We start from the raw sequence: 25,018 nt of genomic DNA on the forward strand, positions 1-25,018 counted from the left end.
GGCTAAACCAGAGACTGCGGAAGAAGGGTACACACCTGTTTGCAGACGTTCTCCCACTGGGCGTTGAGTTCGTCCAGTTCTTTCTGGATGTGGATGGCAAACGGTGGCTCGGCCTCCTTCTTCAGGTACAGTCCGACTTCATTGATGCCATTGACGCTGGGTTGGATAGTGTGGATGTCATTCACCAGAGCCTGGCCAATCGGAGTGCAGGATGAAGGTTAAATGGGTAGAATTCTGACCAAATGTTGAACTTCAAACTTCAAAGAACTTCAAAGGTTCTTTTCAGTTCTTTGGGACATTTTCATCCCACACCAATTTAATTTTCATCTACACTATGTAACCTCTTCTCAACTCTTTGCTTCCCTTCATGATTTTTATTTTTAAAACAGATGTAATTTGTTGGTTTCAAAAGCAATAGCTTGGTCTCAAACTGTGCTAGGAGGCGTGTTTGTTTCTCACCGTGCACTGCTCCAACTGTTTCTCCAGAGCTTCAGAGTCTCCCAGTGCTGGCCATTCCTCATTTAGGAAGACATCCACGTCTGCCATCCACTTCTTTAAAGTCTTAACATCATTCTGTAGAGAGATTTGCACAGAAAGTCAGACTAGAATGACAAGTACACCAGCTGAGCAGCCAAGTGTTTGCGTATCTCTGTCTATAAAGTTGACTCTGAGGAAACAGAAGAAGTCTTACCTCAAACTGCATCAGTTTGGACATGAGCTCCTGGACTCTCTGGGCGTTGTCCATCAGCGTGGAGCCCAGTCGTCTCCATCGTGCTGTAATTGCGTCCATCTCCGCACGATATCTGCAGCAGCACAGAAAACAATGGAGCTTTTTGGGCTTGTGGCTTGACTTACTTCCTGATTTGCATTTTCTGTTTATTTCTACTTATACCGAGTGATAATTAATGCTGCAGCGCTATGGAACAGGTGGTCTGCGATCGTAAAAAAGGTATTGCAATTCACTGCAGTTAAGAAAATGGACCTTTTCCCACAAGTACACCACCGTTTTCATGGTCACAAAATGAACAAAATACAAGTATTCTTGCAGATCATCCATAGATTATTCACAAAGAAGACGCACAAACAAAATATAGTGTCATTCCGCTTACAGCTAACAGCCCATGGAAACTGCAAAGTCCCTCAAAGTTTACCAAGGTATCATTTCAACATGAATGTCGAAACACAATGCAGGCAACATACATTATTACGATAAACCACACAGAGCTCTGTTCAAACTACCCTCTTTTTCAAGAGTGGGAATGGAAGTGAAGCAAACAACGACACTAAACTCAAATGAAAATTTATTTGTGTCGTGAATTACTCATTTAAAGCTGCAGTAGAATTTAAACCACAATCTCCTGAATGAATGTCCTCCATGTAACCTCAGTGTATTTGTACCTAAACCCAATACACATGGTTTGGGATGAGATGGACCGGTATGGCAAAGTAACAACAAAGAAACACCTTGTAACTTTGCACACACAACAACACTATATAGACCCTTATGTACACCAGTTTTGACATGTCAAAACAGCAAAAAAAATGGAATCATGGCTTGCTAAACCTGTCACACATTAAAATCTTACTGAAGTTAGATGTTCACCCCCGTCAAAGGTTTTAGGACACTGTCTCATTCAAATAAAGTAGAACCTGTCCTACAACTTTTGACAGGGGGTGTATTTCATCATATGGATGTGATCAGGGCAGGACTCTGATCATACATGTAAAGTTTCAGGCAGATTGGAGCATGTTCAGGGCATTTACACAGCATTTGAAATTTCATGGCGAAGGATCAAAATTCCAGAGGCCACCACGGACACGCCCTTTGACTTTGGAAAAAGATTTTAATAACTTTGGATCATTAAGGCCTCCTGTATGTGCTGGCCCAATTTGAGGTGAATTGGAGTTTCCCCCTAGGAGGAGTTCGCTCTAGAAAAAAAAATGAAAAATGGGCAAAATCTGACATTCAACTCAAAAAAGCTCACTTCCTGTTGGGTTTGGAATGTGGCTGTCACTGACTTTTTTGTTCAGCCTGATGTGCTGCATATGTGTACCAAATTTGGTAGATACACCCCCTGTCAAAAGTTGTAGGACAGGTTCTACTTTATTTGAATGAGAAAGTGTCCTAAAACTTTTGACAGGGGGTGTATACGCTTTCTGAGAACCAAATACCAGCCTTGTTTGAAATATTTGCATTTTCTTCTCTTTAAAAAAAAACATTGCCTTTACTGGAGCCATACAGACATTTAAATTTGCTTCAAATTCTCTCAAATTTAATGGTTGTGTGAGTTATACTTCTGGAGCTACATAACCCTTAAAACGGCCGTCCTGGTTTGACTTTTTCAAAAGGTAAAATACGAAAAAAAATCCCAGGTCTGAAAACATAAGAAAAATCTCAAAATTCTGCCAAAATACTCCACTAAAGTTAGCTCAAAATAACAGATTAGCAAACAGAACCTGTCTCAAAATCAACCTTGTTTAATTACGTCTGCGTCTTACTTCTGGCTGATGTCTGGGGGAGCTTTCTGGAAGACCTGCTCTACAGCTGAGGTCAGATAGTCCACCTGTCCCTGGTGTTCAGCCATAGCCACCTGGAGAGCCTGTGAGGTGGGGTGGGGGGTAAATAGACGGAATGGGAAAGAGAAAAAGACAGAGTAAGAGATGCAGTGTCGTTCACAGAGCCGTTTTCTGGCATTTTTAGGTGCTGTTCTTGTTCATGCACGGTCACATCCTTTCTGTAGAACTGAACCGATTGCTACAAAACACTAGAGGCAAAATTACTGTCACATTTTTATAAAAAGCCGTGAGTTTAGAATAAGTAAGAGTTCGGATGAAATAATAGATTTGGAATGTGTGGACGTTTAACACAAGAGATGAGAGGTAGGAAATCAGGAATTGAATAATGTTGGTCGGAGAAAAAAATTAAAGCTGCAAGCAGCGTTGGTCGGGTCCCCGCATCCTCGCTGATCAGCAAATCTAAGCCACTAGGTGGCGCTGCAACTGAGAGCGTATTTCAGCCTATTGCTTTTTTTGAAAGTCCTGGATCTGACTGTAACTCTAAGATATAAGGAGAAACTAAATTAAGCTGGAAAAGGTGGGATTTTACGATACAAAAGCAAAGCAATGCAGTTAGAAGAGAACTGGAGGGTGCTGCGAAAATGTTTTGATACACAGCGGGCACAAATCTGCCATTTTGGGGATGAGATAGCGATGTCATTTCCTTGAGTAACAGTATGCTCTCCTTCAAAGTAAAAGCATGTGCAGGTATGAATATTTGAGGGTTCGTGGGGCGTTACCGATATCACTCTGATAGTCATTTAGAAAGTCTGTGATGGCTCTTGGACAAGGCACTGAGCAAAATGTGATGCTTTTTTCTTTCTGATTTCCAAACTGTTCATCATGGAGAGCCTCATATCCAAAGAAAGAGTCTGTTCTGCTGATTGTGACTCTGAAGAGGATCGGTGAGAAGTTTGTGGCAAATTGTGTCAAATCAGTGACAATCTATTTAAAATCTACAGATATGTTCCACAAATTTTAGGGAAATACATCATTAATATCAACATAAATATTTAGTCTTATAAAGTATGATGATATAGAGTCCAGTGATCCTCAGAGACATTTATCAACAAGTGTCTGTAAATAATCTCACATCTTCACATGATTTATCGGATAACCATCCATGGAGCGTTCTCTCAGAACTCAAGGCTACAGAGCCTGAATGCTTTGGGAATGAAGCCTTTTTAACAGCTTGACTATTATATCACAGGTCACCGAGCGAGGAGAGAAGGGCGAGCAAGCATGACGGGTTACGAGTCGACTCGCCACTCGGCTGCCACAGTTAACGTTTAGTAATGAAAAGCTTTTCGCAGCGTTTCATTCTGATTACCGTGGCTGGCAGGTTAAATTACAAGTGAATGGGTGAGGGATTTCCTGCTCAACTTCAGGTGAGCTGCAGCGAACATTTTTTGAAAAGAAAGCCTTGCTCACACCCAGGCAGCTCAGAGGCTCAGTTTAGCTTAGTTCAAGCACCGGCCACAGTTACTTCGGCTTCCACACAATCCGTCTGCTTCAACGCTGAACCCCAAGCGCAGAGCCATCATGGAAGGTTTCTGCTTCAAGTGGGAAAGCTTTTTCCTCTCCTTTCTTTCTCTCAGTGACTATTAATGAATCACACGGACAGAAAGTCTGATAGTTTCTGCAAATGACGAAACAGACAATCAACAGAGAAATGAAAAGCTAACACACAACAAAGTGTGTTGTGCAGCAAGATGATAGGGTAGATCTATGGGTGTATAATGCAAATATTCCACATTACGCAATGTCGAACGCCTCTCCAAATTATTCATGCAGTTTGATAGCTTTCTGATGCGGTACCGCTATCGACAGGATGATGCTGTTTCACTGCAAAAACTCCAAATCTATTTTAATCAAAATGTCTCATCCCACTCGATTTAAGATAAATTCATTTAACAGGTGACATTTCATCAAGATAGAGGGACTTGTTTTAAGACAATGCATCTTAAATATCCTGTGAAGTCAAACAATCTTGAAATTATCTTGTTAAGAGTTGAATCTTACAAGAAAACTCAAAATAAGTTTAATTTTTGTGTCGTCCTGTGGGTCAGATTGACTTGTTTTAAAGTTCGTAAATGTGGAAAAAAACATATTTTCACAGTGAAACCTCTGATGTCCACATTTTCAACATTTTTGGGAAATTTTTGAACATTTCTTGGTTGAAAAATGAAATGTTAAAAATGTTTCTTAAGAAAATATCAGAAGTTTTACTGATATACATGTCATCACTTTAGATATTTTTAGGATTTTTGTGAAAGCTTTTTACTCATTTTCTGAAAATATTTACAAGAATTTTCTTGCCAATTTTGGGGGATTTTTTTAAATAAAACTTTTGAAGGAAACTTTTAAGGAATTATTGGAATTTTCTTCCTGAAGGTTTTGCAAATTTTCAGAAATTTGGGGATTTTTTCAGACGAGGAAACAATATTTTTTGGTGCCCATAAATGTGGACAACAGGAGGGTTAAGACACCTAAGCTGGACAGTCCTGGTAAAATAGAGCTAAAAATAAGTTTTCCAGCTAATTTTAAGATCTCAATATTCTAAATATCACATCTTATTTCAAGAAATCTTACCAAGGCATTTTTTACTTGTTCTATTGGCAGATTTTTCACTTATTTCAAGGTAAAAGTTCCTTGAAATAAGTTTTTTTCTTGCTTTGAGAGGGGCATTTTTTCCTATATGTAAGTAAGCATGTTGAAAAACCCTCTGTTAAACTGATACCTGCAGATGTTTGTAGGTCTGTCACTGCTACAGCTGAACTCTGCTGAGGTTTGGACACAAAACAGACGTTTGTGAAAGATGTTTGTTTGGGTAAAACGAGAAGAAAATGAAGGTTTTTATGTGTCGGTTCTACAGTTAATCATGGATGCCACTCTAGCCACTAATGTAAGTCATGTATTTATGGTTACTGCAACTTGGTCGCTGCACAAAATGTTCGCTATTTTGCACTCATACGTGAACTGACAGATTAACAATCTCCAGCAGTTCTGATTCTAGACAACTAAAGACTTTAAGAGCCTCTATAAACCTTTCAAAGTTGTGACACTTTTCGTCATTTTCCAGGAGAGTTTTGAGATCTTCTGGCTCCTCGAAGACGACTCGTTTTTTTGCATTTATGTGCTAAACCATCCTGAAAAAGTGACAATATTGAACCTCTAAAATGTGCAAACTCCGGAGTTATTTTAGATTGTAAGGACTCTGAGGAGCATGTTGTAGAAAACAGCGCCATCTCTCAGGAGGTGGAAGTTCTGGAGGACGTCTGCTCAGAGAAGCAGGTTTTGGGAAATCATGTAATCTCTGAGGATAATGAGGGTCACGCTGCAGATGTGAGCTCAGATGGACAAACAGCGCCAGACAACAAAGCAAACGAAGAATCGGGAAGCAACGAGCAGCTGTCTCATCAATTCCAGCTTCATTTAGAATGATAATTAGGAATTTATGAACCGTCCACCAGTCATTCAGACCACTTAAAGTCTGAGCAAGCTTCATCATTCTTACATTTTTAAATGATATGACCATGAATGACACACAAACAACTTCCTCACCATCACCAGACTCAGGTAACTCTACGGTGCCAACAAAAAGTATTCTCCACCTTGAAATTTCCTCCCTTGATTGCATTTTAACAGCAATAATTGATAAAATAACAACAAAAACATCCTTTCATGTCAAAGTAAAGGTCAATTATTTAAAAAAATATAAAGAATAAAATTAGTTATTACAGAAGTTTCCACTCCTTTTAAAGTGACAAATCTAATTCAGAACAGGTATCATCTACTGGCGTTACAAGTCACACAATTAGACTGAGATCATGTAAGTACACTGAATGCGTCTCAGGTGATTGTAGCAAAAAAAAACAAACAAACACTTGTTTGAACAACTGAATAAGTACTCCTGGCCATAACCAGACCATGAAGACAAAAAACACTCCAAGCAACTCCGTAAAAAAGTTTTCGAAAAGCAAAATTAAGGGAAATGATAGAAGAAAGTTGGGGATTATTATAATGGCCCAGAGGTTTACCGATAGCAACAGATCTATGAACCAATCATGACACTTTTTTTGTTGTTGTTTTCACGTCTCTTATCAATTCAATTCAATTTTATTTATATAGCGTCAATTACAGTCAAATCGTCTCAAGACGCTTTACAGAACCCATATGCCTGACCCCCAGAGCAAGCCCAAAGGTGACAGTGGCAAGGAAAACACCCTTTTAACAGGGAAGAAACCTCGAGCAGAACCCGGCTCTATATAGGGGGGACCCATCTGTCTGCTGGCTGGGCGGGTTGAGAAGGACAGAGGAGGGCAAGGGGGAGGGATGGGAGAAGAGGGAGGGGTGGGAAAGCACGGAAAACACAACACACATTAGGATACAAATCACCCTGTGGATGTCTGTAAGGGGCTCAGAGTGGAGTAGCTGCTCCTTCACATCAAAAGAAGCCAGTTTAGTTGGTTCAGGCGTCAGATTAAGACACCTCCTGGGCAACTTCCTTCAGAGGTTTTACAAGCACATCGAGCTGGGAAAGACCTCAGGGCTGACCCAGAACTGGCTGGAGGGATTATACTGTAGATCCCTCAGGAGGAAGTGGAAAGGAGAGAGACGTATGAAATGACCTGTTTCACCTGCTGCCTGCACGACCTGGCCATGGATAAGTGGAAGAAAATCTATGGATGGACGGATGAACGGATGGATGGATGGATAGGTGGACGGATGGACGGACGGACGGACGGACGGATAGGTGGACGGATGGACGGACGGATGGATGGACGGACAGATGGACGGATGGATGGACGGACGGACGGACGGACGTATGGACGGATGGATGGACAGACGGACGGACGGACGGACAGATAGGTGGATGGATGGACGGACAGACCGAAGGATGGATGGACGGACGGATGGATGGATGGACGGACGGACAGATAGGTGGACAGATGGACGGATAGACGGATGGATGGATGGATGGATGGACGGATGGATGGATGGATGGACGGATGGATGGACGGACGGACAGATAGGTGGACGGATGGACGAATGGATGGACGGACGGACGGACGGACGGACAGATAGGTGGACGGATGGACGGATAGACGGATGGACGGATGGATGGATGGATGGACGGACGGACGGCTGGATGGACGGACGGACGGATGGATGGCCAGACGGACAGATAGGTGGACGGATGGACGGACGGATGGAAAAAAAGGATGGACGGAGGAACGGATAGACGGACGGACGGACTGGCGGATGGATGGGCGGATGGATGGAAGGATGGACGGATGGATGGACGGACTTCAGCAAGCAAGAAGGATCCTGGGGTGGACTATCTCATTGTCCTCTCTGCCTTTTCCTCAGCTGTTTCCTGCTTTGCATAGCCGTTGTTGTCGTTTTTCTCCATGTCGCAAAGTGTGCTGCAGTCATGCGGACCTAGTGCCAGACACTTCAGTACCTGGTTGTGCAGCCAGGTGTAACGGCCTTGAGAGAGGCTGGTCTTGCAGCCCACTAAAATGTGTCTGAGGGTAGTTGGAGTCCGGCAGAGTGAGCCCGTATCATTGGCTGAGATTTTTGGGCGATGGTAGGACATCACAGGCAGCCTTGATGGTGAAGCTTGCTCTAAACACCTCCATATCCCACAGCTCTTGCCAAGAGATCTTCCTCTTTTCCATGAAACATTAACATTCATCTTGCTTCAAACTGTCATTTTCCTCAGCTAAGTGCTCATATCTGTATCAGTAGCTCAGGACTAAAGTCCCACCAGACAGCAGTGCTCCTTTATTTTAAGTGACCAGAATGAGAGTGTGGCGGGATTCTTCACCAAAAATTGAGAATGGCAAAAAAAAAACTGCGTTTTAACGTGCTTTATTTGGTGCTGAACAGTGCTGGAAAAGGTGCCAAAAATATGTGAATAAATATTTACAGTGAAAATGGCCCAAAATATGTTAAAAATCCATCAGGAGTTAAAAACCCACTTTTGACCAAGAAAACATATTACCCCTTTAATGTCTGCATTAATCAGATGGAGCCCATGTTACCTCCTGTGTAACCGGCAGCAGACTGACTTGTGGAGCGAGGACGCTCCCTATATACCCCACTGGCTCCTCCCAGGATACAACCCAAAACAGAAAACTAAAGAAAACTCCATTTCTACAAATAAATGGGTGATATGCTATGCATGCACAATTTCCACATTTAGAACAGGAACCACCAACCCCCAAACCCCTCCATATAAAGCCTTAAACTAGTCAGAAAACCTTTAATTGCTAAGGTGCGCCTCTTTTGAAATCACATGACCCGCTCGGCGCGCGAGAACGGGACATTTAATCTGTAGAAGCGGAAACAGCCAGGTTTTGCCAGTGCGCACCCAGAGCGCGAGAGGAGAGGACGCAGAGCACAGAGTCTCGCAACACGGAAGGTGAGTGTGGAAATTAGCATACACACGTGGACAGAATTGTTGGTACCCCTCAGTTAAAGAAGGAAAAACCCACAATTCTCACTGAAATCACTTGAAACTCACAAAAGTAACAATAAATAAAAAATTATTGAAAATTAAATAATCAAAAACAGCCATTACTTTTGAATTGTTGATTAACATAATTATTTTAAAAAAACAAACTAATGAAACAGGCCTGGACAAAAATGATGGTACCTCTATAAAAGATTGAAAACTATTTGACCAGAGTGACATGATTAACTCAGGTGTGTCATTTAATTGACATCACAGGTGTTTCCAAACTCATAATCAGTCAGTCTGCCTATTTAAAGGGAGACAAGTAGTCACCCTGCTGTTTGGTGAAAAGGTGTGTACCACACTGAACATGGACAACAGAAAGCGAAGGAGAGAATTGTCCCAGGACATCCGAAAAAAAATGATAGACAAACATCTTAAAGGTAAAGGCTATAAGACCATCTCTAAACAGCTTGAAGTTCCTGTGACAACAGTGGCTCATATTATTCAGAAGTTCAAGCCCCACGGGACAGTAGCCAACCTCCCTGGACGTGGCCGCAAGAGGAAAATTGATGACAAATTGAAGAGACGGATCGTTGGAATTGTATCCAAAGAGCCCAGAGCAACCTCCAAAGAAATTAAAGGTGAACTCCAAGGCCAAGGTACATCAGTGTCAGATCGCACCATTCGTCGTTGTTTGAGCCAAAGTGGACTTCATGGGAGACGACCAAGGAGGACACCACTGCTGAAAAAAACTCATAAAAAAGCCAGACTGGAATTTGCAAAAATGCATGTTGACAAGCCACAAAGCTTCTGGGAGAATGTCCTTTGGACAGATGAGACCAAACTGGAGCTTTTTGGTAAGGCACATCAACTCTATGTTAATAGACTCAAAAACCAAGCATACGAAGAAAAGAACACTGTCCCTACGGTGAAACATGGAGGAGGCTCAGTAATGTTTTGGGGCTGCTTTGCTGCATCTGGCACAGGGTGTCTTGAAAGTGTGCAAGGTACGATGAAATCTGAAGACTATCAAGGCATTCTGGAGAGAAATGTGCTGCCTAGTGTCAGAAAGCTTGGTCTCAGTCGCAGGTCATGGGTCTTCCAACAGGACAACTATACAAAACACACAGCCAAAAACACCCAAGAATGGCTGAGAGAAAAGCGTTGGACTATTCTAAAGTGGCCTTCTATGAGCCCAGATCTGAATCCCATTGAACATATGTGGAAGAAGCTGAAACATGCCATTTGGAGAAGACACCCATCAAACCTGAGACAACTGGAGCTGTTTGCTCATGAGGAGTGGGCCAAAATACCTGTTGACAGCTGCAGAACGCTCATTGACAAATACAGAAATCGTTTAATTGCAGTGATTGCCTCAAAAGGTTGTGCAACAAAATATTAAGTTATGGGTACCATCATTTTTGTCCAGCCCTATTTCATTAGTTTGTTTTTTTAAATAATTATGTTAATCAACAATTCAAAAGTGATGGTTGATTTTGATTATTTAATTTTCAATAAATTTTTATTTATTGTTACTTTTGTGAGTTTCAAGTGATTTCAGTGAGAATTGTGGGTTTTTCCTTCTTTAACTGAGAGGTACCAACAATTTTGTCCACGTGTGTATATAAGATTGAAATGACTAAAGTTTCTAAGTGTGCACCCTTAGACACGATGAAAAATGTGCTAATTAAATGACATGAAACTAGTGTATTGTCGGTGTTTGTGAAAAATGAATTCGGCGCTGCGTGGTGAGCTGAGGGGGAGACAGGCTCTCCCAGCCTGTCTACACTTAGGGATGGACTCGCTCCATCACAGAGAGGTGATGGTGTTATTTGGGGAGAGTAAAGGTGTCCAGCCCCTAACATATGTGTGCCAATACAGGCAATGAGAGGCAAACGAGTCGGGCTGAAATTAATGACGGCTTATCAGTATGCAGGATGAGTTCCTAATTATTATCTACAATCAACTGTAATTAATCTCGGGCTGCAAGGCTTGATCTCCCTGCTAAGCTACAAGACCACAATCAAACTCACACACACACACACACGTTTGTACTTCTATCTTAGTGAGGACATCCATAGGCGTAATGCATTTCCTAGAGCCTTACCCTAACCTTAACCATCACAACTGATTGCCTAAACTTAATCCTTACCCTAACCCTAACCAAACCTCAATTCATACCTGTTCTCTAAAAACAAGTCTTCACCCTCAAACATGGCTGTTTCAAAGTGAGGACCAAAATGTCCTCACTTTGTAAAAATGTCCTCACTTTGATAGTTAAATGCAGAAAATGGTCCTCACAATGTAGCAAGTACAAGAACACACACACACACACACACTTTCTTCCATGGTGTGACCTTGACTTAAGTCAAAGATAAAAAATAACGACAAAGCAATTTAAAAAGGACAAAAGACCTTGTATTCTCTTCACTGTAAATACAGATTATCACTCACACGATGAAAAAGAGCCCCGTGTGCATGTGTGTGTGTACGTTCACCTGTGTGCTGTAAATACGCTGGCACACACTGCATCTGTGGTAAACAGAATCACTGATTTTCTCCACTGGGATGTGCTTCACCTACAAACGTACTCAAACCGGCATCAAACCTGCTCCCGTGTTCTCTCTGCAAGTGAAGCAGACGTGAGTCAGGCTTGGTAATATCGCTGGTTTTCACTGGAAATAAAATGCTCTTGGTTTTTTACGGCTCTGCTGCCTCAAATGAAGGCCACAGTTTGCAGAACACATGACAACATCAGGCCATGAAAGTACAAGGAGCCGTTATTTTTGATGGTTTCTCAACTGAAAGTCTATAATCACAAAAATGGAGCATTTTAACGGCATATTTTCTTCCCCAAAGAGGTGCATTTGGTCCTGTTATTGGTCCTCAACGAATATGTTTTCTCCAGAGACTATGATTCCACGACATATCGGCTTAGAAGAGTGACAGTCAAGGTGCTTTATGATTAGGAAATCCATGTGCAATAAAAGTAAAAGAGGTGGCATTTTGTCATAAAAACACACAATGAAGTCATTCTAAATTCGTAAATGGGCTAACACACCATATGTAAGATCATATGCTGTATTTTATGGACTCTACATGTCCCAGTTAATTTCCTACAAGCGTAATTTTCAATTTTTTTAAGATATTAAGCTGTAAAATAATACAGGTCCACACAATTTGGTGTTAAAAATGGAGAAAACCATTCACCATTTTGGTTAGAAACAACAAAATAATATAAAAATTTCAACGAGTGGGTACTTCATAACTGCAGTAACGTCCTTGGAAATATCATTGGAATTCACAGAGGAATAGCAGTTTATATTGGGAAGATTATAAAGAAAGTCTGGATGGAACTAGTAGGGAAATATTGGACCTAAAAGAAAAGAAATAAAAAACGAATGACCATAAATTATTACCCAGTTGTAAGAGAGCAGAGTGATTTATTTATTCTATCTGCCTGAATTATAAGTCTAACTGCTACTTGGCGGTGACCAACTTTAGTCTCCAGTGGTTGCCTGGCAACTGCTCAAAGCCAAAGAACAGTGACCTCTAATCTGTGAAAAGGCAAATAGCCGTTTGTTTTTTTTAAACATCATTTTTTAGCATCATGAGGGACTGTGCTCGCTACAGTCGGTTACCTGCTTATCTTTTGATTCATGTTGGGCAAATCAAGCATATCTGATGGAGAAGGGAGGAAAAAGAGAAAATAAAGTACAGCAGGTGAGTGGGTTCATCGCGGTCTCTCATCCAGTCTCGAGCTGTCAGATCTCATGGATCTGTGTCGGCATTGCTTGACACTGCCGTTCAATTTCCTCCCGCTATCTTCCTTCTCTTTCTCCATCTTTTGCGTTCACTATCAGATTTAACAAACTTTTTCGGTCAAACAAAATGCAACAGAGCATGTTTCTTATAAGATGCCACCCCTGTCCCAACACTGCATGATCATCTCATCATCATAAAGGTCTCACTGTTAATTAGAGCCAGAAACTCTTCACCATCCTCATCGTTTTTCCCTCAACAGCAGGTGATAGTTTGTGTTTTGTTCCTGATCATGGCAGTCACACAATTGTACCATGTACTTCATACTTACGATCATTTGCACAGATGTTTATGGGATCAGCTTTTTCACTTTCCATACTTGTTCCACTCTATTATTTGCCTTTTCAGATCTTAGCTGAGCTCCTCAGATTTCCTCAGATTTCTCTCAGCTGCTCTAGTCAGCTGTAACGACTCACAAGAAGGTATGAGGTCATGTCACTAAGGAATATTAATCATCACAACTACCTGCATCACGTATGTATTAGGGCTGGCCCGAATAGTGGTTTCTGGCCTCCGGATATTCGGGCCCTATTAAAGACGAATATCCGAATATTCGTTTCGCCCCGTAACATCCGGGGAGAGGGGGGCTTGTGGCGGAGATGGCACAAATTTCAGATCCATTCCTCTGGTCCATAGACTGTATATAAAGATGGACGTAGAATCTGGCTCCAGAATTGAAGCCCACTCGGAAGTGTCAAAAACTTGCAATATCACGCTGTCTGCTGGGGTTGGCTCCAAAAAGCTTTTGCTCCATAGACCCCAATTCATCACCGGAAAAATAAAATTTGATAGACTGATTTTCTACAGCTCAGGATTTTTTCCCCGTTAGTTTTCATGGTCAAAATGAGAGATCAGGTGGCCGATCTTAAAATAAATCAATACTGAATTTGAAATAAATCGTTAAAGTTGGCGGAGCCAGGGGGCGTGGCTATACTTGATTGACAGTCTTGTCTGGAATGATTGACAGCAACAGAAGCCTCTGCGGTAAAATGTGGGCGGGATAAGAGAGCCTTCAGCTCTCAGTCTGGCCCGCCCATAGACGGGTGGGTGGGGGGGTGATATTCGGATACCAAAATTGATATCCAGAAACCGCCGTAGCGAGCGAATATTCAGATATTCAGATATTCGGGTCCAGCCCTAGTATGTACACTTTTCGGCCAACAGATTTAGTGATATTTCCAGCAGACCTAAAATAAATGGATAAAAGAACCAAAATGCATGATTGTTTTAGCAGCAAAGATTCATGTGTTTGAATCACTCCATAATGGAAAACTAAGGGTTGGAGGAGTCACTGGAAACTCAACACTGAGTGACATAAAAGTCATAAAAGTATATAATAAAAAACTGTTTATGGCTGTATATGCTGTAACTTTCCACTAAAAAAAACAATCTTTGCTACTAAGATTTGATTACGTCTCAGGCAAACTTGAAAATGATGTGATCTGTTTTCTCTACTTTCTCCATCTTCTGCCTGCCGCCTCAAAAAACTGCAGAAAGCATCCTTTTAAAAGAGTGCTGCTGTGGCAGTTTGGCATCGCCAGGGGTAATATAACTTTACTACGTGTAGTAAAAACTGATTACAGCGTTATACCGCCTCACAGGATTATAGAGCCGGTCCTATTTTGGCATTTTATGGGAATTTGTAAATAGCACTGAACAGCAGTGTTGTCCAGAGCACACACAGTAACACAGAGCAAAGCCATCCATCAGCCAAATCCCTAATGACTCCCTGTAGATGGTGAGATTATGGTTTGTCCACCTAATAAAATGATTACCTGTGATTCATATCAGAGACCGAGATGCCACTACAGCCTCCAACGTTAAGCTACACTCCTCCATTTGAGCTCAGATAAGTTCACTGATATGTCTTCAAAGCAATGTCAACAAGTTAGAAAATCTTTAAAGTCACAGCTCAAGCAGAGGCGCTTCCAGTGCTGACAGATCGGAACTGACGACGTTTAAGCGTTGAGGAAATTAAAGTTAAAGTGTAAACGATGAAAGCAGTTCAATGGCGGTCCGTGAATGTGTGGTGTGCAGTTCTGTCAGGAGAAGTTACTAAGGATAAGCTTAAAATAGAGGTAAATATCACCTTATTCTATACATCTCATTTTAAAATTAAGCAAAAAGGACCAACATCATCTTGCAGTCTTTAGCACAACTGAAAAGCCGACTGACTCCTCTGCAATCAACGGCAATGACAAAAATTCAGCATCTATTGAGCTGAAATGCAACCATCAGCTAAAGGGACACGAGTAAGAAACGAAATTAGTGAGAGTGAGAGGAAAACAACACAACAGTTCATCTAAAAAATAAATGTACGGCTCTAGTAGCTTATCTGGTGGAGCGGGCAAACCATAAACAGGGTCTACAGTCCCCGACGCAGCAGTCATGGGTTCGAGTCCGACCCATTTGCTGCATGTCTTTCCCCATCTATTCTCCCCATGGTTCCTGCCTCTCCCGCCTTTGTCCTATATGGTAAAACCAAAAAACTAACTTTGAATGAATAAATGGATGGCTCAGAAACACATTCAGCAAGACGGAATTTCTTTCTCTAGATTTGATGTGTGGCGTAGTCCAAAAAATGCTTCTCTGTAAAGTTGCAAAACAACAGTAACACACATTCTGAAAACTCACTGAAGATAAATGGACAAATATGGATGTTAAATATCAATAAGCAGCACAATATGCGTGTGAGTGAGAAAGCGAAACCAAAAGCAGAGATAAGAGCAACTTCCAATCACTTATACAGCTCTGACAGTGTGTGTGTGCGTGTGCGTGTGTGTGTGTGTGTGTGTGTGTGTGTGTGTGTGTGTGTGTGTGTGTGTGTGTGTGTGTACCTGAATGTCATTCAGTCTCTGTTCCATGACAGGATATTCCGTTACAGCTGTTGATGGGATGGCCAGCTTGGCCTCGCACTGTTGTAACCATGACAACAGCATCGCTATGGTTTCCTTGTAACGGGCTGGGGGCAGGCTTTCCAAAACTGAGTGCAGAGAAAGACAGACAGATATGTCACGTATGTTCACACACACGGTACAGATGTGTGTGTGAATGACATGAGGGCAAAAAGCATCTTGAATATAGTAATAATTGCTGTCATTCAGAAGATGATACAGGGTGAAGACAAACAGATTAAAAACAGTTTCCTCCCTAAATGCCTGAAAATTTTTCTAACAAAGTTTTTAAGTTGAAGTTTTATTTTAATTAAACATGTCCTTGAATTTTTTTTTTTTTTTAGCTGCTTGCTTTGTTTTTATCCTTTTATATCTTTATAATACAGCACTTTGAGATTCTGCTTAAATGAAAAGCGGATTGCAAATAAAATGCATTATTATAAAAATTATCTTAAAATATAATTACTGTTATACTGCCTAAGTGTTATAATTTTATGTAAATAAAATGCAACATTTGATATCGCCTCTTTCAGAAGTGAAATATTTGAAAACCTTTAAATGTGACAGTTTGATTTACTCATTTCAAATATTCAGACTCAATTCATGGCTCTTAAATAATATATTATAATAATACAGATTCTTTGCAAGGTAACAGACCTTCTTTGATTGTTTTGAGACGAACTGATGAATGGAAATGCTCTAACCGGACACGAACGGACTCCAAAGCAAGAGAGAAGAGCAATGTTTATAAAAAGCATAATTCAAATAACTGTCAGATTCCTTTCAGAGAAATTAATTGATCAGGAATTCAGAACACATCCGACTCCTTCCGGCCATGTGTGAGTGGATGAATGTGTGAGTTGAATACCTCACCCCGGGCGTGGATGAGAAACACGCGGAATAAGCCGCCTCAGTGGGTAAAGAAGTACACTCTGGCTGCTTTGTTGTCAGCACATCTCTTTCTGCGTTTTCTTCTCCCTCCAGCTGAATCGCTTCCTCTTTCAGCGTCTTCTTCCTCTGTGGCATTTTCTTAGTGGCGACATTTATTGTTTCCGGTGATATAAACAGCCGTCAGTTTATCACGATGGCTGCAAGTTTTAGGTCCTTTCTCTATTCTGTTCAGCGTCATTGTTTTCTGGCTGTGTAGCTATTGCATTTGATAAAACTTGTCGGAGGTTTGCTGGTAACTTCATTAACTGTAAATGTTTGACATCCCTCTTCCTCTCAAACTAAACCGGTATGTCAGTTTTACATTTACTTCACTGTCTTTTTTCAGGAGAGAGATGTAAATATTGTTCTAAAGCCAGCAGATATGATTCATAACAGATCTCCATATGGAAATTCCGTGCCCTCTCCACACAGACATCAGCATTAATGCATCTGGAGCTGGTAACGATCTGACATCCTGACATCCAAGGACACGTCAACAAGGTGGATGCTTGGTGGTCCTCAGGCCATCCAGGTAGTCTTGCTGTGAAACTTCCTGTGCTGTAATATTGTTCTAAAGCAGTTTATTCAGAGTTAATGCGTAGTTTTAAAGTGCTACCACCTTTGACATGATTTTTAGCTCAGCCGAGGAGCTAAACAATCGCTATTATTGTGATGGTTAGTTTAATGTTGTAAATGAGTTTGATTAGTTTTTCTACTAGTTCAGAGTGCTCTCTACTGGCGAGAGTTAATATTATCATGCTAATTGTTCAGAAGCTCAGTATGGAATTGTCATGGCTGAAGTGCAGCTGTCCTCGTGTTGTCTTGTCTCCTGTTTTATATATCAATCTGTAAGCAAGCTAACAATTAGTCCTTTTAAGTTTAACAAGCAATTTGAGGTTAAAACGAGTTTAAGAGTACAAACGTTAGCATCTGTTAGCATTTAAGCTAGCGGACTTTTCAGATGCTAATTAGGCTAATTTGGACAGATTATTTTACAAGTCAATTCAAAGTTAATGAAATTTAGATGCCAATCAGTTGTGTGGTGTAACATTTAAATGTGTGTTTGAGACGTGTAATGCACAGTTGTGATTGTTGTGTTTGTGTGTTACAGCTTTACAGTAAAGAGATTTCTACCACATGAAGTCTCCTGTTCGCTGTCTGTCTTAGCTAGATAGCTTTACATTTAGTGAGGACAGAACAATTATGCAGCATAAAAAGTCGCACTTTATGGCAGATTTATGTATGAAACAACCTTTTCCCACACATGCTGTGCTGCGCTAAATCAAATACATGAATGCCATGTAATTGAAGAGGACATCGCATGCTTCTAGTCGCTCTGTGGACATTGCTGTAGGCAGCCGATATTTCCATGATCTCAGCTCATTCTCTAACAACCAAAACAAGCGTGTCTGTGCTGACTGTTGGGTTGTTGTTACTCTTGTGGGTGGAGACGTTTATCACTCCAAGTCTGTCTGGTGCAGCGAGTGGGCTACGACGGGCTGTGAAGGCCGGCTTTCAGCCATGGGGAAATGAACAGACACTTCCAGGATCCTCTCTGAGGAGCCAAGAGCATGGGCCTGAGGACTCTTCAATGGAAAATGTGGAGTGCGGCTTACTGTCAGTTAATAAAGTCTGTGTCTCAGCGATTGTTTGCCAGTAGAATGGAATATTTCACCATCTGTGCCCGCTGGATTAGGCACTTTACTATTTATTAAATCATCCGGTGAGGCAGGTGGTTGACAATGGATTTGATTTGGAGTAAAAATGCACGTCTTTGTCCAAAAAAACTATCATGTCCTTTCGTTCCCTCATGAATATTTTATAGCCTTTCTGTAAATATGAGGTCAAAACATAAATAAAGCAGTTATTAGCATTGCTTTTGCCCATTTTCACCTCAACCAGGCCCTTTTGGAAACCATCCACAAGCTTCTGTTTGTGTCTTTGACCACTGCTCTTGATGGAATTGGTGCAATTCAAGTACATCTGTGGATCCAGACTAGCCAAAATCTAATCACTTGGTCCTTGTGTTATTTCTGGCCTTACCTGAAAATTTCATCCAAATCTGTTTGTCCGTTTTAGAGTAATGCTGCTAACAGACAGACGGACGGACAAACGTACGTTGATCGTCACATAACTCCGCCATGTTCCTTGGTGGACTAATTCAGTCAATAACTTAATATTACATGCAAGTCAGGTAAAGATATGATGGTAGTAATGATCTACTGCCTGAAATCCTAAATAATTTAAAGGTTGTGCTCGACCGACGACAGACAAGAACATCAATCCAGATTTTTTTTGAAGCTCTAATCATAAAATCTATTTATTTCTTATTATAAATTATAGATGTGCACTAGATGTGGTAAAGACAACTGCTCACAACTCCCAAATTATATTTCAGTAAGGTTGCAACATGGAAAGAAGCCTTTCAGGTGATCCTGGTTTCACTTTTTTTTTTTTATCACTATAGTAACTCAGGGTTGTCGAGAAATGAAGCCGTTCGACTGCTTCTGCTGCTTGAATGGGCACAAAACTCGAGGTTTAATCATCAGTCCAAACCATCAATGGTATTGAAAATTTGCAGTTTTTTGATGAAGCAAAGGTACAAGCTTCATTCTGCGGGGGTGAGAAGCTAAAAATGGTCTGAGGCTACTTGGCAGTGCCCTGTTTGCACCACGCCAAACAGGACGTCTTTCTGGCACTAAATTTGAGCTAAAATAACAGAAACTGACACAAAACTATAAGACTTCTGCATCATCCAGAGGAGTCCTCAATCCCTCTGTTCAGCAAACATTAAGGATATTATGAATCCTTAATGGAGAAAACGCTTCTGGAACCATAAACAGCAGGCAGTCGCTGGAATGAATGTGACAAAGTGCAAGCATGTTTTTGTGTCTATTTTATCGCCATTCCCTGGACCAGAGCCCTCACAGGAAGCAGCTGTTAATAATACTTCTTGTTTGCAAGTCCAAGAGCTCTGTGAGAAGACCAAACTGATCCCAAAGAGACATAAAACCAGACAGATATGGACGATTTACCCACTTGTACTTCTTAAATAGGATTTAAAAATGAGCTCTGGGACTTGGATATTAAGGAAATTAAGTTTGCGATGACATAAATAAGACAAATACTGAATTCTAAATCGAACTGTGGAGGGAAAAGCAAATAAAGAAAAAGTGTGTCTAAGAGCTAAGAAGTTAAATGTATCCCAGCTTCACAGTACAGCCTCTGCACTGCAAAAACTCTAAATCTCACCAAGTCTGTTTGTCTTATTTTTAGTCAAAATGTCTCATCCCACTTGATTTAAGATAAATTCACTGAACAGGTGACACTTCAGCAAGATGGAGGGACTTGTTTTAAGACGGTGCATCTTAAATATCTCGTTAAGTCAAACAATCTTGAAATTATCTTGTTTTAATCCTCCTGTCTTCTTACTGGTCAAGTTGACCCATTTTAAAGTTTAAAAATGTGGGGAAAAATATTTTCACAGTGAAGACTTCCACATTTTCTAAAATCTTTGGGGAAATTTTTGAACATTTTTTGGTGGAAAAAATAAATATTTTTTTTAAAAAAAAGTTTCTTTAAGAACATTCGGAAAAAAATCAACCAAAATCCAGCGAATTTCGCTGGATTTTGGTTGATTTTTTTGTGAATGATCTTAAAGAAAATATTAGAAATTTTACTGATAAATATGTAATCACTTTAGATATTTTTTAGGATATTTTTTTGGAAGGCTTTTTTGGAAATATTTACAATTTTTATATATTTTTAGCATTTTTATTGTCAAATTTGGGGATTTAAAAAAAAAATTCAGGGGAAATTTCTTACTGAAGATTTTGCAATTTTTTATAAATTTGGGGAATTTTTTTCTGAATTTTTAATTTTTTTTTCAGACAAGGAAACAACAATTTTTGGTGCCGTAAATGAGGACAACTGGAGGGACAAGACACCTAAGCTTGACAATCCTGATAAAAATACAGCTCAAAATAAGTTTTCCAGCTAATTTTAAGATCTCACGATCACATCTTACTTCAAGAAATCTCACCAAGCCATTTTTCACTTGTTCTATTGGCAGATTTTTTTTCACTTATTTCACGGGAAAAGTTCCTTGAAATAAGTTATTTTTTTCTTGTTTTGAGAGGGGCATTTTTTCCAGTGTGTTTGTCGTCAATGCCATGTGATTATACGGCTAAGATGCACAGAAATTATTGTTTTTAATTGATGATTATATTATTAAAATAATTCTAGTATAGTTCTGTTCTGAATGCATGTAAGATCAGTGACAAATATTAATAATGAGCAAAGCTGTATAATTGTATAATGTAGCTGTTAAAGCCTTTAAACCTTTTATCAAAGCTTGGCTGTTTATGTGAACGCTGCTCTTTGGCTCTCTAAGGCAAAAATAGTGACTTTTATCTGTTGTCTATGTGTGATAATAATCTAACTTTAACAGAGTAAAATAAAAACATATCGCCATATTTCACAGAAGCTCTAACTCAACCTGAAGACAGCTGCTGAGTAACAAATGATTCAATCACAGTTCATAAACCTTGAATCCGTGCCTGTCCGATGTGAAGAAGATACATCGTGACTTGGCATTGAACCGTCATCGATCCTTTCTCAGTTTCGGGATCATTTATAATTGTAAATAATACATGGGTTACTGGGGTGAAAGCCAGCTGTCAGTGCTTAGCTGTTCTGATTGTTTTGAAGTCTTTGCGTCCCGAGGCCAATGAAAACTTTTCAATGCTTTAACTTTCACATCCAGATGAGTTATTTAAACTCCCACATATAACAGTCAAGCTGGTGTGGTGTCATACATGATAAAAACGACGTCCGAATCTGTGAAAGTATCTCAAAAATGACTATTGAAATTTGAGAAAAATGCAGCAAATACTGTGGCAAGCTGTGCACAGGAAAACTCGGAAAAAATCTAAAACTTTTGACCAGCAGTGAATGTGGAGTTTCTTCAATGGCGGCAGAGTTAGTCATTCCCTTTTTTAAAACGGCTTCTGGCTTTATGCTAAGCAAAAGGAATAATAAAACAGAACTGCCTCCACATTCTTTAAGCAAACCTACACCCCCTGGCAAAAGTTTTGAGACGGATTCTAATTTATTTAAATGAGAAAGTGTCTCAAAACTTTTGACAGGGGGTGTAAATCTACAGCCAGAAGGTGGGCATCCCAGTGAGACAATCTCCCAAAATGTGTATTAAATATGGTGAAGAAGTGGCTGAATCCGGTTTGAATCGAGGTTTTAGACTGGCCTCATTAAAGTCCTGATTTAAAGAGCATCAAGAACCCCGTGGACTGTGATGAAGAAACAACGAAAGCCGACACTTTTCCTTGAATTGCACCAATTCCATCAAGAGCAGTGGTCAAAGACGCAAACAGAAGCTTGTGGATGGTTTCCAAAAGGGCCTAGTTGAGGTTAAAATGGCTAAAAGCAGTGCTAATAATTACTGTATTTATATTTTGACTTCATATCTATAGAAAGTCTATAAAAAAATACATGAGTGAACTAAAATGCACAGAGACAGAAACGTGTATTTTTTTTGTTTTAGGAGTCTCAGGAAAACTCAAAACTGCCACCAAAATGTCAACAGTCTTTACAGTTGTACATATAAATTACATATCCCATACTATTTATAGCAAACACTAAATGAGCTGCATTAAATCAGCATTTCTTCTCTCTCACCCAGCTGCAGCCGCCTCTCTCTGGCCCTCAGGTCCTCCAGGACGTTCTGGTAGTGCTCTTTGAAGGCGTTGATGTCGGCGTCCAGGAAGGCTGAAGGGTCTTCCTCGCCTTCCTTCTCCTCCTTCAGCTCCTTCAGACGCTTCTCCAGGAGGTCCACCTGGGGCTGCAGGGACGCCAGGCGAGCCACCTCCTCCTGCCGAGACGAGGAGCGGGAAGAGGGTCAGTTCATGGAGGAGGACAGAGAGTTTTAACCCATCGCACTCACCAACTCCTCCAGCTTAGAGATTACGTCTGTGGGGAATAAAATCGACTGAACTAGTCCAATAAAAACTGACCTCTGGGAAAGTATCTTTCTTTTCCTCATTTTTAAAGTTCCGTTCCATTAACCTTCTACTTCATCAGTTTTATTTTACAGAAATGTTTAAACATAGTTTCAAGTGCAAATGAACAAGAAGTCAAGCAGGAAATTGGACCAGCTCAGCAAAAACTGAAATACAGTATTTCCCAAACTGCACAGAGGACAACGAGGGAGAGTAATCACTGCACTTGTTAGCAAAAAGGCAGTAGTTTGTGTCAGTGTGCGTATATTATCAGTCACTGTTGCTGTCTGTCAAGCTTTCTGTCACTGAGTGGTGCATTATTATTATCATATTTATTTACTGTAACAATACTGGCAAATTTACAGTTTTTAATATAATGCGTCTTTTATTTCACAAACAGGTAGAAGAAACAGGCTTATCACGTCTGGCTGAAGACTACTGTGTCTTCCAGTTGAAATAACAGCTGTGTCCGTCCAAGTTTATGACAGATTCAGCCTCCAGACGACTTTAAATGCTTCACTCTGACTTACACTAACAGTCAAAAGTTTGGAAACGCCTTCACATTAACGTTCAATCAATCAATCAATCAAATTTTATTTATAAAGCGCCTTCCAACAGCCAAAAGGAGCACAAGGCGCTTAACAGAGTAAAATAAAATAAGTAAAAGCATTTTAAGAAACACACAGTTCTAGAAGAAGCTAAACGCTACACGGAACAAGTGTGTTTTCAGACGACATTTAAAAACATTTAGTTCAGAAATGGACTGTAAGTGCGATGGAAGAGAGTTCCAAAGCTTCGGGCCAAGAACGGCAAAAGAGCGGTCACCACACTTTTTATATCTTGCCCTGGGGATAACTAAGGAGGTGTGGCTAGACGAGCGTAGAGTCCTGGATGGTTGGTAAATGTTACAAGAGACCTGGGAAAAGGTCTTCAGTATGCATTTATCTGCCAGAATTTATCTGAAGAAAAGACATTGAGACTGAAGCTATGAAAGTCCTAATTAATGATCAGAGGAGAAGATGTGATAAAAACATAAACTGTGAAATCAGAGTGAGGCTTAGTCCGAACATAATTCCACATTTTTTGTATATTAAACCTGCATATGTCTCCTCCTCCTTTAAAGGTTCAACATCACATCTCTGGAGTTAATAACGAGCTCCTCTCTGCATCCACTCCGCTCAGTCAGCGGCAGAGAGGACGAGGAGGCAGCTGGGAGCTCCTGTCATGACATCTCAACAAGCCGTAAACCTGAACTGCTCATTCAGAGTCACACCTCCTAACTTGTGGAGGAAGAGAAGAGCCAGAGGGATGGTTGCTTCTCATATTTGTGGCTCTGCAGAACACAGATGCTTCCTAATTGTGCCCTAAAGCCGTGTAAACTGCAGTTTGTATCACGTGGCTCATTGAAGTTGGTTTCCTATTCGTTTAAAGGTTGTGAATCTCTGGTTCTGCCAGGGGGGGTTTGTGATCTCTGTGTTGCTTAGATTTTTCCAGAGCGCCACTCGAACAGATTAACCGCCAAACACAAAATACTAAATATATGGTGAAGCGTCCTGTCTGAACTTCTACAAGCACAATAAAGACCCAGCTGAGTTAGCCATTAGCCTAAACAAATGAATGGAAGCGCTGGTCATTTGTGTGTGTTCGTTTAAATTAAGATCTTTCACTGCTGCAGCTGTTTTATGTGCCGGTGGTGATCCAGGTAGTGTACTGGAACGGCAGGATCAAGTCAGCTTAAAGACTCAACAATCTCACCAGGAATACCGGTTCTGTCCTGGAGTGGAGCTGGAGTTTTAGGGGCCGTTTACACGAGGACCATCCTAACAGAAAACGCAAAAGTGGCATCTTGTCATTTCACGTTTAGACGAGCGGTTTTGAAGGAAATCTGCGTATATACGGTGAATCTATAGTGTGTGGAATTCGATTGGATATGCATGCCAGGCAGATGGGTGGCGTTGTGATAAAACTCCGCCATGTCTACGCACATGCGTACTATCTCCCTTTTCGGATCTCCGCCGCGGTAAATGTTCATGAATGGAATCTGTACAGATTCTGCACGTTTGTTGGTACGACTCTTGTAGTGTACATAGAGCTGCCAGAGTTGTTGAAGGTACGAAGGATGGAAATAATCACACATCGTTGTTTACGTCCTTGTACCGGCCGGCAAACCAAAGCACCGGCGCACGTATGTGTCGTAATTGCGTACACGACGTGGTCAGATCTCGGCAAAGTTTCGCGTTTTGCTGTTTAGACGGAAACGTAACGGCGGAGCGTTTTCTACTTTTCCGCTCTGGAGGCCGGTTTCAAATTTTTGCGTTTTTAAGCCCCCAAAACGC

At 40.8% G+C, this 25,018-nt stretch overlaps 1 protein-coding gene across 1 annotated transcript in view; it reads right to left on the reverse strand.

Moving 5' to 3' along the window:
• Nucleotides 1–25,018, reverse strand: part of LOC110960948 (dystrophin-like) — a 221,941-nt gene that overhangs the window by 114,624 nt on the left and 82,299 nt on the right. The window contains 6 exon segments of the mRNA XM_051943268.1: nt 36–191; nt 460–573; nt 692–803; nt 2,500–2,600; nt 15,682–15,827; nt 22,363–22,555. Of these exon segments, the coding sequence (XP_051799228.1) occupies nt 36–191; nt 460–573; nt 692–803; nt 2,500–2,600; nt 15,682–15,827; nt 22,363–22,555 (822 nt within the window).

The sequence above is a fragment of the Acanthochromis polyacanthus genome, chromosome 22 (genome assembly GCF_021347895.1).
Source record: "Acanthochromis polyacanthus isolate Apoly-LR-REF ecotype Palm Island chromosome 22, KAUST_Apoly_ChrSc, whole genome shotgun sequence".
Taxonomy (NCBI): Eukaryota; Metazoa; Chordata; class Actinopteri; family Pomacentridae; genus Acanthochromis; species Acanthochromis polyacanthus.